General features: G+C 42.1%; 1 protein-coding gene across 4 annotated transcripts in view; it reads right to left on the bottom strand.

Moving 5' to 3' along the window:
* SLIT2 (slit guidance ligand 2) overlaps positions 1-13,122 on the bottom strand; it is a 354,005-nt gene that overhangs the window by 35,224 nt on the left and 305,659 nt on the right. For 2 of the 4 annotated variants that reach the window (XM_036273409.1, XM_036273418.1), the window contains 2 exons: positions 12,486-12,625; positions 8,480-8,506 (listed from right to left, as the gene is read on the bottom strand). In XM_036273409.1, coding sequence (XP_036129302.1) covers positions 8,480-8,506; positions 12,486-12,625 — 167 coding nt within the window. The remainder of the gene's footprint in view (positions 1-8,479; positions 8,507-12,485; positions 12,626-13,122) is intronic. The other 2 variants (XM_036273426.1, XM_036273434.1) reach the window with 1 other exon arrangement.

Raw genomic sequence — 13,122 nt, 5'->3', positions numbered from 1 at the left:
CTTCTGGTATCTTCAGTTATTTTTTTGTTTACATTTCTTATTACCAAACTTACCAACATAGTTTTATACTTATTTTATAAACTTCTCCCGTGATACCCACAGAGTGATCTGCCTATGACTTTTTCTAATGATTCTGATGGTAAATCAGCTTTTTAACGTTATCATGTGTTTTGAGTGCCAATGAGGTGTGAGGCCCTGTGTTAATGCTTGGGGTCTAATGGTGAAAAACAATGACAACAAAAATGATATCCCTCTTCTCATGGAGCTTATACACGAGAGGTGGAGGGAAGGCAGATGTTCATCTATTAACTGCACGAGTAACTATAAAACTGCTGTGTGATAGATGCCGAGCAGAGACACGCAGGGGCTCCAGCAGAGGCGTGAGGAGGGTTTCCGGAAGTGGGGCTGGGACGGGAGAGTGATGGGGGCGTGCTGAGGGCTGGCAGGAGCTCTGCGCAGGACGTGGACTATATGAGCTCCGAGTCGAAGGGGAGCCCAGGAAAGTAGTGCCTGAGGCGGCCACACAAGTTGGCAGGGGTCACTGGGTAGAACCCCTTTCCTCTATGAGCGATGGACACCTTTGCAGGGTGTGAAGTTGGACCATGGCCACATGACATCTGCACTTTGAAAAGGACATTCTGGCTCCAGTAGAGGATGGATTACAGAGGGACACGTACAAAGGACATGAGGGTGCACTCAGGCGGTGGCAGAGGAGATATGGATGGCCCGGGAGGTGGTCAGGGAGCCAAGGAGGTGGAAATGCATGGTGGATGGATTGGATGATGAGGCCGTTGGGAGAAGGCGGCATCTGGAACATCTGGGTTTCTGGTGTGTTTATTTGGAAGTACTCTTTAGTGACATAGAGAACACTGGAAGGAGACAAAGTTTTCTGGTGCAAAGATCGAGAGTTTTAAATGTGGTGATGCAGTGTTATGGGTTGAATGTGATGTCCCTGTTGCAAAATATATATATATATATATATATGGAGTCATCCAGTACCTCAGAATGTAAACTTATTTGGAGATGAAATCATTAGGGTGGGCCCTACTCCAATATGGCTGATGTTCTTCTTCTAACAAGGGGAAATGTGGCAAAGAGGGAAGATGATATGAAGTTACAGGGCGAAGGTGACCAGCTATAGGCCAGGTGGAGACACCTGCAGCAGATTCTCCCTCACAGCGCTCAGAGGACCAGCCGCTGACACCTTGAGCTCAGACTCCCAGCCTGCAGAACTTAGGACAATACACTGCTGTTGTTTAAGCCGCCCAGTGTGGGACTTGTTATAGTAGCACTAGCAAACCAATGCAGGTGGTAAATTCTGAATTAAGGTTTGGCATGGGGAATAAATATTTTAACTAACTTCCTTCCTCTCTTCCTTCCTCCCTTTCTCCCTCCCTCCCTCCTTTCCTTTGAAGAGAACATTCTGGCTCCAGTAGAGGATGGATTACAGAGGGACACATGCAAAGGACATGAGAGATTCCTTCCTTCCTCTTGTTCCTTTCTTAATTCCTCACATCTGTTGTTCTTTCCTGAGCCTCACATTTTCTTCCAGGTCTCAGAGCCTCTTTAACAGAGTCGGTAACAAGGATGCACAAGGAAAAGGGGTGCCCATGACCATGACCTCTGCGTTGCAAAAGCGGTAGAAAGGGAACAGAGCACAGCAGAGAAGTCTGGCCTTACCTTTGTTTGCTGCTGGGGCCCGAAGTCTCTCTGCAAAGCAGTGTGAGTCTGGGTTGACATGGACCAATAAACCCTTAGCCCTCTCTCCAGGGGAAGCTGGTATTAACAGGGTTTGCAGGACGGGCTACCCGAACAGTAATAAATGCCAATTATGTATGATGTTAGGGCATTGAAGCGAACAAAGGCAAGAGAACCACAAACTCCGGCATCTTGGAGAGGGGAGAAAAGTGAGCCCAATGCCTACTTCCACCAACTGTACTATACATGTGGAGACTGGCGTGAACTTGGAATACCATTTTCCTTAAAAACATACTGGATTAACTCATGGCTCTGTTGCAAATTCTTAACTAGAGTGATGCTTTGGCAAATCGATGAGAAATGAAGATACCCTCTAATCCATGGCAGTTAACATTAAATGTCTCCTGAAACTGATAACAGCATAAAAAAATATTAACCACTTGTGATAGCCTCCGTTTATAGGTACTCTGGAGCAAGAAGTGTTTATTTGACCAAAACAAAAAAGGTGCTTTAGTTTAATAATTTTTATAATACAATGTTGGGGGAACATATTTGAGCTCTGCCCGGTAAATGACTAAAGGGTGAGCATGACAGAGGCCTCATCGTGGAGGCTGCAGGCTGTAAAATTTAGAGAAATGAGATGCCCAGTGTTTCTGTACCCCTTAATAGTTCCATTCAGTGACAGACGACGGATCATTTAGAAACTGGCTGAATGATTGATTATTACTTGTACGTAGTATTGTAAACTACACTACACAGTCTGTGAATTCACCACTGCCCCTGAAGAGAGGAGCTCTCTTTGTAAATTGTGCTAATCAGAGGCAACCTGTGAAGAGTTACTGGATGGATGATCAGTCACTTTCTATCTGCCAAGAATTTGGGCAACAGCAAGTCTCTTCTAGGCTTATTTTCTCCTCAAAGCCTGCTTAGCAGAAAAGAAGTTGATCATTTTGTCCCATTAGGATTTCTGGAATTTTCCAATTCAAATCACTGTGTTTAAAAGTATTCATTTTTCTTATACTAAGGGGAAACAGGAAAGGGTGGAACTGAGTAACTAGGTATCTCACTAGGCTCTTTCCAAAAGTTAGCCCTTTAAATGCAGGTTGGGCACATCTATCTACAACAACAAAAATTTTAGATATTGGTAACATGGCATTGCTGGAACTTTTAACTGTTGCTAGTTTCTGATAATGCAGCCAGATTAATTTTTTTTTCCTTCTAAAACAGAAAAAAAAAAAAAAAGTCTGAGTCCATTCTGGAGCTCATGAGCGTAGGAAGGGGTTGGGGAAGGTCTGAGGCTCACGGTGGAGCCTATTCTTGTTCTTATTCATAAATTGTACCAAACTCTCATTTTTTTTTTTTTTTTTTTTAATACAAAAGGATCATTGATGTTGACAATAATGGAAAGGGAACTTATGACAGCAATCTGAATAACGGGACGAGAATTTTAGTGTTAAAACTAATCTGTTATGACAGTTTCAAGTACACTTGGAACTAGGAAGGAAGTCGGGTTGAATTCCTGACAGAACCCCCAGGATACAGATTCTGGAGGGTCAAATGCATCATTCTTCAAACATTTGCATTTGAACTCTTACTTGGCTCAAGAGAAACTTGAATAAGTGGTCCCAGTTTTACTCGGATTGGCACAGCTAAGGAAAGCAATTTATTGGATAAAATAAATGAGATTTAATTTCTTAACAGGGCCCTACTTGAGGACATGGGGCAGATACTTTTATTTATCGCTACGCATTCGTACGTCTTTATTCCCACTGCATTAACCAGCCCTGTCTGTCACAAAGCTTGTACCCGAGGGCTGGGGAAGAAAGAGAAATACAGCACTCAGTTGCATTTGAAGGAAAATATGTTCTTCAGTGTTAATAAAGGAGACCCAGAGGGCACGAGGGACAATGTAAGGAATCAGAGAGGATATTAGGAAAACCGGTAGCAGCCCTGTGTTCTGACATCCGGCCTGTTGACTCAGACATTTCTACACTCTCGTCTGCTAAGTGATGACAGCCCCGCGTGGGAATGGAGAGGACGGACCCAGGAATCCAGGGAGTGTGCGTGTGAGTGGGGCGTGACTGGGAAAGGTGACGATAAAGGGACCTGAGTGATTCTCATTACCAAATTGAAAACATTCCAATTCCTATCAGAAATTGTGCATTTCCCATTTCTTTTTTTGGGGGGTTAGATTATTTTGTTCATTAGATTCCACCTCTAAGTGAAAGCATATGATACTTGTCTTTCTCTGACTAGCTTATTTCACTCAGCATAATCCTCCCTAGTCCCATCCATGCCATCGCAAAGGGTGAGATTTCCTTCTTTTTTTTTTTTTACGATCAAGTAGTATTCCATCATATAAATGTTCCACAGCTTTTTTATTCATTCATCTACTGACGGGCATGTAGGCTAATTCCAGATCTTGGCTATTGCAAATAATGCTTCAGTGAACACAGGGGTGTATATAGTCTTTCAAATCACTGTTTCAGGTTTCTTCAGATGTATTCCCAGAAGTGGAATCACTGGGTCCATCGGCAGTTCCAGTTTTAATTTTCTGAGGAAACTCCATACTGCATCCCACAGTGGCTGCTCCCGTCCGCATCCCACCAGCAGTGCATGAGGGTTTCCTCGTCTCCATATTCTGCCAATACTCATCGGTTGATTTATTGATGATAGCCTTTCTGACAGGTGTGAGGTGGCATCTCACTGTAGTTTTCCATGTGTTCTTCATTCATGTAAAGAAACTCATTCTCTCTCCTCTCACAGACCTTGCAATGTCGTGGAGGGTGGCTATAGATGATGCAATTACGGGAGTCGTCCCAGGACAGGTTAACTGAAGTGGACTTGAGAGAAAAGTATCCGTATTTTCCCCTCCTCCGCTGAGCCAGGCCAGAACTGTTTCACGCTCTGCTCCGGTTTCCATTCCAGACACTAACACACGTGACATGGGAGCTGCCCAGCCTCCGACTTGTCAGTGGTGATGCCAACCACTGGCTCCATTGCATTAGGCGGTAAAGGATTACCGATGCACAGCGTGATTCTACTTCTTATTTTTCAACAGTGCCAACTCTTCCTGAAGATTCTTTTTAATCGTCAGGCTTTCTTACGTGTGTCGACTGTCCTGAAATGTGTCCTCTCAATTAGAAATAGGTAACTGACCTTCACAGCGTGATCAATAAACAGTCCAGATCACACCCACTTCTCTGCACTTAAGTAAATCCCGTTGTTAGTACAGAAATATAGGGAACTGACCCTGAGGGACGGAATTCCTGAGGGTCTGTGAGCCGCTGGTCAATGTCCTCTCGGGGCAAGGGTGTGCAGACACGTGCACAAGCAGGACATGGCCGCAGAGTCACCTCTGGGATCAAGTTAATCATCAATCAAAATAGAAAGGCTCGAGCACGTGGATACGAATATGTTTCCAACAAGACAAGTTTTTATGTCCTCACTTCTGTCCTAAGGGATATAACACAGATTGCTCCCTATGCTTGTTTCCCAGAAAGTTCAATTAGTCTTCGAAATCAGGAAAGGGGTTTCTCTTTGTTGACAAACTGGTAAAGTAACTACATTATGCTGTTAACGTTCTTGTCCATGATGGCATGGGACTTGGTCCTGGTGAAACACCTGACCTCGTCTGAACTTGCGGCGAGAACCACAGCCGGAATTTTGCCCGGTAGACAAGGGTAACGTTTTATGTATTTTTGTATCACTTTGGATGCTTAGCACAGTGTCCTGCATAAAATATTTTCTCAGTAAATATCTTCTGAATTTTTAAAATGGAAAAACTTAACTTCCCAAATAAATAAACACAAAGGGAGGTGTTTTTCAGTTCTTCTTCATCAGAACATTGGAACTAAATACTGGAGCTAATTCCAACAGCTACTGAAACTGCAGAAATATTTAAACCCATTTTCAAAATAAACAAATCCAAATTGGATCGAATAAGGCTTGGTTAAGCTAAACTGTTCTGGGCTCCATAGTCCCTGCCTATTAACTGAATTGCAAACAGGATCATGAAAATGTGTTCTGAGATTCAAAGGCATTTAGGAAGGCTTTGAGAGGCTGGAAGATGAACGCAAACCACACACTATCATTAGGCCAAAGCGCTCTCTCTAGTCCAAACAGACTGCAGGTAGGTTTGCGACTATACTGACGTTGACATAAAGACCTTACCCATCTCGAGGCAGAATTAATTACAGAAGGAGTCACTATTCTTAAGAGATCATGACAATCCAAAAATATACACAAAACCTAAAAAATACCACCTAAATCCAAGAGTTCTTCAGCATTTACTATCTCCTTACACTTCAAAGTAGAGGAAGGAGGTAAAGAGAACCAAAGACAACCCTAAATAAAGCCTTTCCACTTGAAGTGAGTGTAAAAAATAAGAATAAGAATTTTTTAAAAGGTAGTACAGAAAACTATGGGGAGAAAAATTTCCTTCCATGTAATTTCTATTAGGTAGAATTTTCCCTATCAAAATAACCGTAAGAATTCTTCTGCCTTCAAGAACGGAATCAAATCGTCTCTGTCAATGTAGTGATGATGGCTGGGATGAAATTATGCAAAACATTTACATTGCATCTGTCATACAGGGCAGCTGTTGATATTTCTGGATTACAGACATATACCATTTTAAAGTGTTTTCCCATATATTGCTCCATGTCATTCTGAAACATCTAGGTGGGGTTGGAGAGACTTCATTATACTTGTTTCACAGAAAAACAAAAACAAAAACAAAAAGCAAGACTGGGATTGGTCCCAGAGTTAATAAATAGTAGAATGGAAAATCTGAGGTTTTCCCATTAGCTATACAAATTCATCAGTATCCCACCTTCCCTAAGTGATGGAAACTAGCCTAGTCGTCAGGGGAATTCATGAGTTCATTACACAGGCATTGAATAGACACTATTTTTTTTCTTCATGTGCAGAGAAAATTGGTTGTCTGCACCTGAACTGTGTGGCTACCTTTACTCTTTCCAATGCGCATAAGGGAACATTATGCATAGCAAGCTGAAGAGACTGCAGGAGGAGACCTCGTTTGGCCTCATGGATTAGGTGGAGCATTGTGGGGTGTGCAAAGATTCTGCACCCGGATCGCGGCAGCAGGTAAGAAGGGACTGGTTCTAGTGCAAGCCCCTCAAACCGGAGCCCCTCAAACCACGTGGGGTCAGCACGTGGCTTGTACCCTCTTCACAAGGCGCGTATCCTCGGGTGAGTCTTCCTCGCGGTTTTATAGCAAGGGGGATTTTGAAACTTAGCCATCTGTCAGCTAATTACAGAACTTTGTATTTAAGAAAATTACCCTCTGTGTTATCAAGAATTGAAATTTCATTTCTAGTTAAGTTTTGGATTAAAAAATAGAGAATGGTTTGACTGCTTTTAAAAGCCAATTCAGTCGGCAGCAGATTCTCGGAAATAAAAAGACATCTTTTATAAACACGAGCATGGAATTCAGTCCACGCACGAAACCACGCAGTGATTTCAAACACCGTCTCACTGCCAACCTCGCTGCTGAGGGGACACAGAGCTATTTAAGGGCATATTCCTGTGACAGAATAATTGCTATTGTGTTTCGGAGACAGACTCAACCTGAGACACCCCTGGCCCAGACCACCCGTTGCTTTAGCACTTGTAAGAGGGAGAGACGACTTTTCACCAGGGATGGTACTGAATGCATTAATCTATAGAGAACCTACCAAGCTATATTTTAACTTTTTAAAATATGAAACCAATTTTTCATGTTTGTCAACTTAATTCTGCACATAGTAGGAGTAAAATTAAGTGATCAGACACAGCAAACCGCCTAAAAGGCTGAATGACACAGCGGAAAGGTGTCCTTGGCAAGAGGAGACAGGGTGAGCTGCGGTACCGTGCACCACGATAGCCCTACGATCTCAGCACCGATGCATCACGTACACCTGGAGCTGTCCAGACAAGCACGCATTGGGCTCCTTAGAGACTGCTGTGCCCGCATGTGGCGCTTGAAGACTTTTGGTCAGCAGAATGAGTGAAAATCCAACGTTATTCATAATAATTCTGAATGTTTAAACTAACATTTCACAAAGGCCCTGTGAGGACGCCGCGGCATGCCTACTGCCCTCATCGGTTCTAGGACATCCTGTCCTGGGCCCGGATGTACCTGGGGACCCATGTGGACCCCATCAACACCAGTGACTGGATATGGCTCTGTGTAGGCTTTAGAAATACTGCCCCGAACTCATGATGCACTAGAACATGAATTTGACAATGTCTTTGTATACATCAACCTCTTGGGCTTTGAAACATTCATTTTATAAAATGTTTTCATGAAAGTAGGCACCTTTCGATAGTTCTCCTGTTTCAAATTACTTAAGATATTCGTTTAAAGTTATTGCAAAATTCCTCCTCTTTAAGAAAATTTTCTGCCTATACCCTATCTGATATACTAAATGACCCATAGTTTTCATTGTAAAAATAATTCACGTTTGCGACCCCTTTAAGAAGTAAACATTCAGACACATCGAAAGCAGAAGTTATTAGCCTCCCTTTTCTAGCAGCCCTGCTCGCGGCTCAGAAGGTCTCTCCCACGGCCTCCGGAAATCGGGACAGGGCATCTCAGAGGCTTCTTGTCGTGTTCGGCCTACGACACACACATCGGGGGCCAGCATGACTGACCCCGCGTATTCATTTCAGATTTTCGTCAACATCCCTTTTACCGTGTACATCGAACAAAACCCATGTAGCTTCAAAGGAAAGGGACACAAAAATAAAATCATAATAGACTTAAAAGGCAACTAACCTTTTTCCACCTCATTCAGATTAGCAGCTGGCAGCGACAAAGACAGAAGAGACAAGAGACTGTTTACATCGCGATACAGCAGCAGGCACAGGAAGCGACCGGTCACCCACGGCGGGGCGGGGACAGGGGAAGGGAGGCAGGCGCAGGTGTCTCACCTACGGGGCCCAGCGCACAAGCATGGGGGATGAGGCGACAGGCAGAGGCCATCACCGGGAGCCAGAGATCTCGTCTCCACCAGGTGACGGACCACCCGCCTGCCTCTGAACACGTGCACTGAATGGCGTGCGAGGGCATCGCAGGTTCGAAAACAAGGAGACCACAGTACAAGATGGAAGGATGGAAGCGTTCTGAATGTTTCCCACGCCACACAATCTCCGTCTTTCCATGCCCCTGGCGTGGGTACTTTCGTTTACTGGGTTTATGTAACCCAGCTCAGGGATATCCCGCGTTACATTGTGATCAGCGTTTGAATCCTCTTTGCCTGGTTCTGTGAGGACAGGGTTGATTAGGAAACATAGTCTCGACCCAGCAGATCCAGGGTCTGGCTCTTGGGAAACATGCAGAAACACATTTTTCAATTTAACACCTAAGTTCATACCAGAGTTTAGGAAAAGGCGTCGAGTTTTCAACATGGCAGGGGTGCCATGGTACTAATTTTCATTTTTATACGGTTTGAGCTTATGTAATTTCAGGAATTCCTTGAAAATTTACATTCAAGAAATGCCTTGGTTTTAGGAAGGATAAAACAATGATTTAATTTTTTTTTAAATCAAAAGCACAATTTCTCAAGCTGAAATTAAAACCCTAGAGTAGATTTTAAAATTATTTGTTTAGCAATTCCTGACTCCTACTTGTGCAATCTTTAGTGTAGTGATTTAATTGAAAATAATACTGAATTAAACTTTTTAAAAATTAACCTTGTCTGAAGAATATTAGCAAGCAACAACCATATATCATACCACTAGAACAGATAATGAATTGAATTGGGTAGTTACCAGTTTGATAACTCAGAGGGGAGGGCATAACATGAGTTAGATACTAGAAAAAAATATACAGATCCTTAACATTTATGTTGTTAATGCCTGCAGCAGAAAAGAGCAGATAGTTTTGTCCTCTAATAAACAATAACTATTTCCTGGGATGTGCTGGTCACAAGGGCTTAAGTGAATTTAATACATTTCCCAGTGGTGGTTCCGTTTAATTTGACATTTGTGTCATGTTTTATAGCCTGCCCACCACACGAAGGCTTCCCCATCAGATCCCTGAATTTTCTCCATAACCGTCTGTCCATTCTGGCTCTTGCATGGATGCCCAGTGTCAAACCTTCCCCCATAATCGTTTACAAGCTTTTTCCATGAAGTTTTATTTGTTCCAACTAAAGAGTTCACATTCCCATTTATGCCTTTAGGGTATAGAGTGAAAAATCTTCAAACAGAAAGAGACTTGTGACTTGAATGATTTTTAAACAATGACAACACTATTATATTCCCTGAGCATAGCAGGGTTTCTGTTCCCAGATCTCATGCTCATTAATCAGGCTCCAAAGTCAAATCTAAAACAATACAGCCACATTAGAAGAAAATTCCTCCCTAACTGCAGACTTGGAGGAAGCAGGACATAAAACTCTAGAGCCCAATTTATGCTTTCCTATAATTAAAGGCCACTCGGTGCCACCGGCTTCAAACTCTGCAGATGGTTGCTGGGTATTCTGTAAATGAGCTCACTTCACATATGGACAAAAATACTGCAGTTAAGAGACCAGTCACAAAAGGGCCTCGTTTGGATATTTGCGCTAACGCCAAATCGTCAAATTCCTCATTGGCCACAGGACTCCTCCCAGAGTTACAGTGGTAACATCTTCATCCTATCACGTTTCCTATCACGAGCTCCGTATTTTTGTTTAAACTTTGCCAAAATTGAGGCAAACTGGCATCTGTAAGAACTATGCTTAAAAAGACTAAAAGAGTCTCAGGAGAACCAAATGGCTCTTGACAGATAATCTTGGCAGGTTCCCACATGCTTGTTTTTATAGATGTCACATTTTGGCTAAAAAAGTGGTTTTTCTGAGTTTTAGGTTCTTTTTTTTTTAATGTTTCGGAGAGAGATCTGGCACAGAGATGATGCTTCGTAACACTTCTCAGAGGAAGCTGCACTGAACTGAATCGCTTCGGCTGGAGAAAACGTGTGGTCAAGGGATCTGGTGTAGGAAGGGAGGTTGGAACTGGAGGGTGAGAAGATAAGGCAGACTCAAAGGAAATGGATGAGAAATAAAGTACAGCCGATATGAAGCCAAGGTGTGTGTGGGGGGAGGTGCTCCAAACCAACTCAGAAGAGTCTGCCACCTTCTGTAACTGGCCATAGAAAAGGGCACGTACGAATCCAAACACGGCCGTGCGTGCAAGCCTAGGGCGTCCACACACAGGGGACGCAGGCACATTCTTGCTGCCGTGCTCAGGATCGCATTAGGCCACCAAGGTGTGCTTGAAACACTTTGGTCTAATTTGTCCGGGTCAGAGTATGCTGGTTTAAAAAGGCCTCAAAGGTTAAGTGACTGAAGCTCTTTCTCTAATGATTACAGAATGAAGGCAGGAAAAGAGAACTAGTCTATGTAAGGAAATCTGGGCAACAGCTTTTAGTGCAAACCCCAGGCCTCTAAATGAGCCGGTGCAACAGAACTCAGCTCTCAGGGGAGCCCCAAGGGCTTCAGAACCTGGGCATGCCGAAGGCGCTTGCTATCTTTCATTTATACGAAGACTAAAGAACGCCCAAATTCTGCCCGCTGAGGAGCCCAGGGCTGCACACATGGAATAGAAAAGTTTGTGGATACAACATGCTCAGATTTAGACTAGAAACTTAGTATATTACTTTATATGGCCTTAGGTGCTTTACTGGCATAAAAAAAAATCATACCATGAAAAGGCAGCTTCAGGGGCACCCAAATAGATCTGGGGTGTCAAAACAAAAGCCCATTATTCTATCTAGTATTTTCCCATCAAGAAAGGTACTTAGTGAAATGCAAAGTGTGCATGTCCCATAAAAGCTTAAATTTCCATGCTTTCCCCAATAAATCCCCGGAACAGCTAATCATACGGATGTGATTTCACCTTTATGTTTAGAGACGTTAACCTTAGTCATCTACATAGTTATTTCACCCTCTGATAATCTTAACTTTGTATTAAATTTTATATGGAAATAAATAAAATTAATGAAAAGTACCCAGCGAAATGAAAATGGTCACTTGGACTAGAGTGACAGAATTCACTGCTCCATTTTTTCTTGCAAACAAAGTGTATAACATTCTTCTTTCCTCTATTAAAAGTAAGTGGTTTACTAAGAAAACAAGATTGTAACTGTGAAGTTTCTTCCTCATAGACACAAAAACAAATCAAAATAGATATTCTGACATATGAGCCAGCTATAAACTTTATGTTGACTTTAGAGCAAATTGGTTTATCCAGGGAAGAAGTGAAGTTGGTTGAATAGTCTTATGAGATTTATCATACCAAGAGACAAAGTGTCAGAAAAAAGGTGGTGGTCTCATAAGATTATTCAAAGTGGTCAATATTTTTCTATTTGTATTTGATTCTGATGAACATGAGCTACTAGAGGAAGACACTCACTAGTGAAGAAACAAGTATGGACACAATCTCAAATGCTTAATTCTGTTTTGACTATGTAAAGAAATGCCCCTTTTCATGTATGTTGGTTTGCACAGAAAAAAACACTTTGTATGGGAATGTCATTCAATTGTGAGACTAATAGGTTCAGGATGATAACTACTTTTTTTGCTGGATAGCATGACAGGATAGATAACTGAGCTTGGCGGGTTTTTCACTGGGTTGGCTAAAACCATTGTTAACTCCATCTGTTATTTACATGACCTCTAATTTCCCAAACACCTACCAGTCACTGAATAACACAATGGTTTACCAATCACATGCAGTGGAATGCCCATGATGTGGTCAGATACATACACTAATGGCCAAGCAGTTCTAATTTTTCCTACCTGTGTACTCAGGTGGGCAAAGGCAGGTGTAGTTATTAATCCCATCAACACACGTAGAATTATTTTCACAGTCATTATCTTCACAGTCATCAACATTGATTTCACAATGTTCTCCTTCAAATCCATCAGCACAAATACACCTGAATGCCACAGGGGGTAAAAGTAAAAAGAGAAAAACAACCCTACATTTAAAAACCATATGGTCTAAATACTGAAAAGCAAAAACAAAAAACCTAAGTACACTCATCAGTTACAAAACTTATAGCTACAAGAAATTGATGTATAAATGACATGCTGTGAGATCAATTTAAGGTAATATCTTCCAAATCAGAAACAATTTGAAAACAAAAAACAAAAAGAAATGTGGCTGCAAGATGGCATACATGGTCCTATAGGTAAATAAATCCAATCTGTTTGCAAATCTAACACACAGGCAAAGTTGACTGTTCTAATCTCAAGTTGTGTTCTAATAAAATAACTCGTGCTTCTTTGCTCATTAGTGAGTAGTAACTGGTTCTGACTAAAAACAAAAACATTTACACCTCCTACCCTCTGTGTAATGTCCTTGAAGTCTCAAAACAACAACAACAAAAAAATGTTTTCAAAAATAAAATTTTATCTTCCTTGCAATTATAAA

This window comes from Molossus molossus, unplaced genomic scaffold, assembly GCF_014108415.1.
Source record: "Molossus molossus isolate mMolMol1 unplaced genomic scaffold, mMolMol1.p scaffold_m16_p_1, whole genome shotgun sequence".
Classification (NCBI taxonomy): Eukaryota; Metazoa; Chordata; class Mammalia; order Chiroptera; family Molossidae; genus Molossus; species Molossus molossus.
Note: the sequence above shows the minus strand (reverse complement) of the source record. Positions and strands in the feature narration are given on the sequence as shown.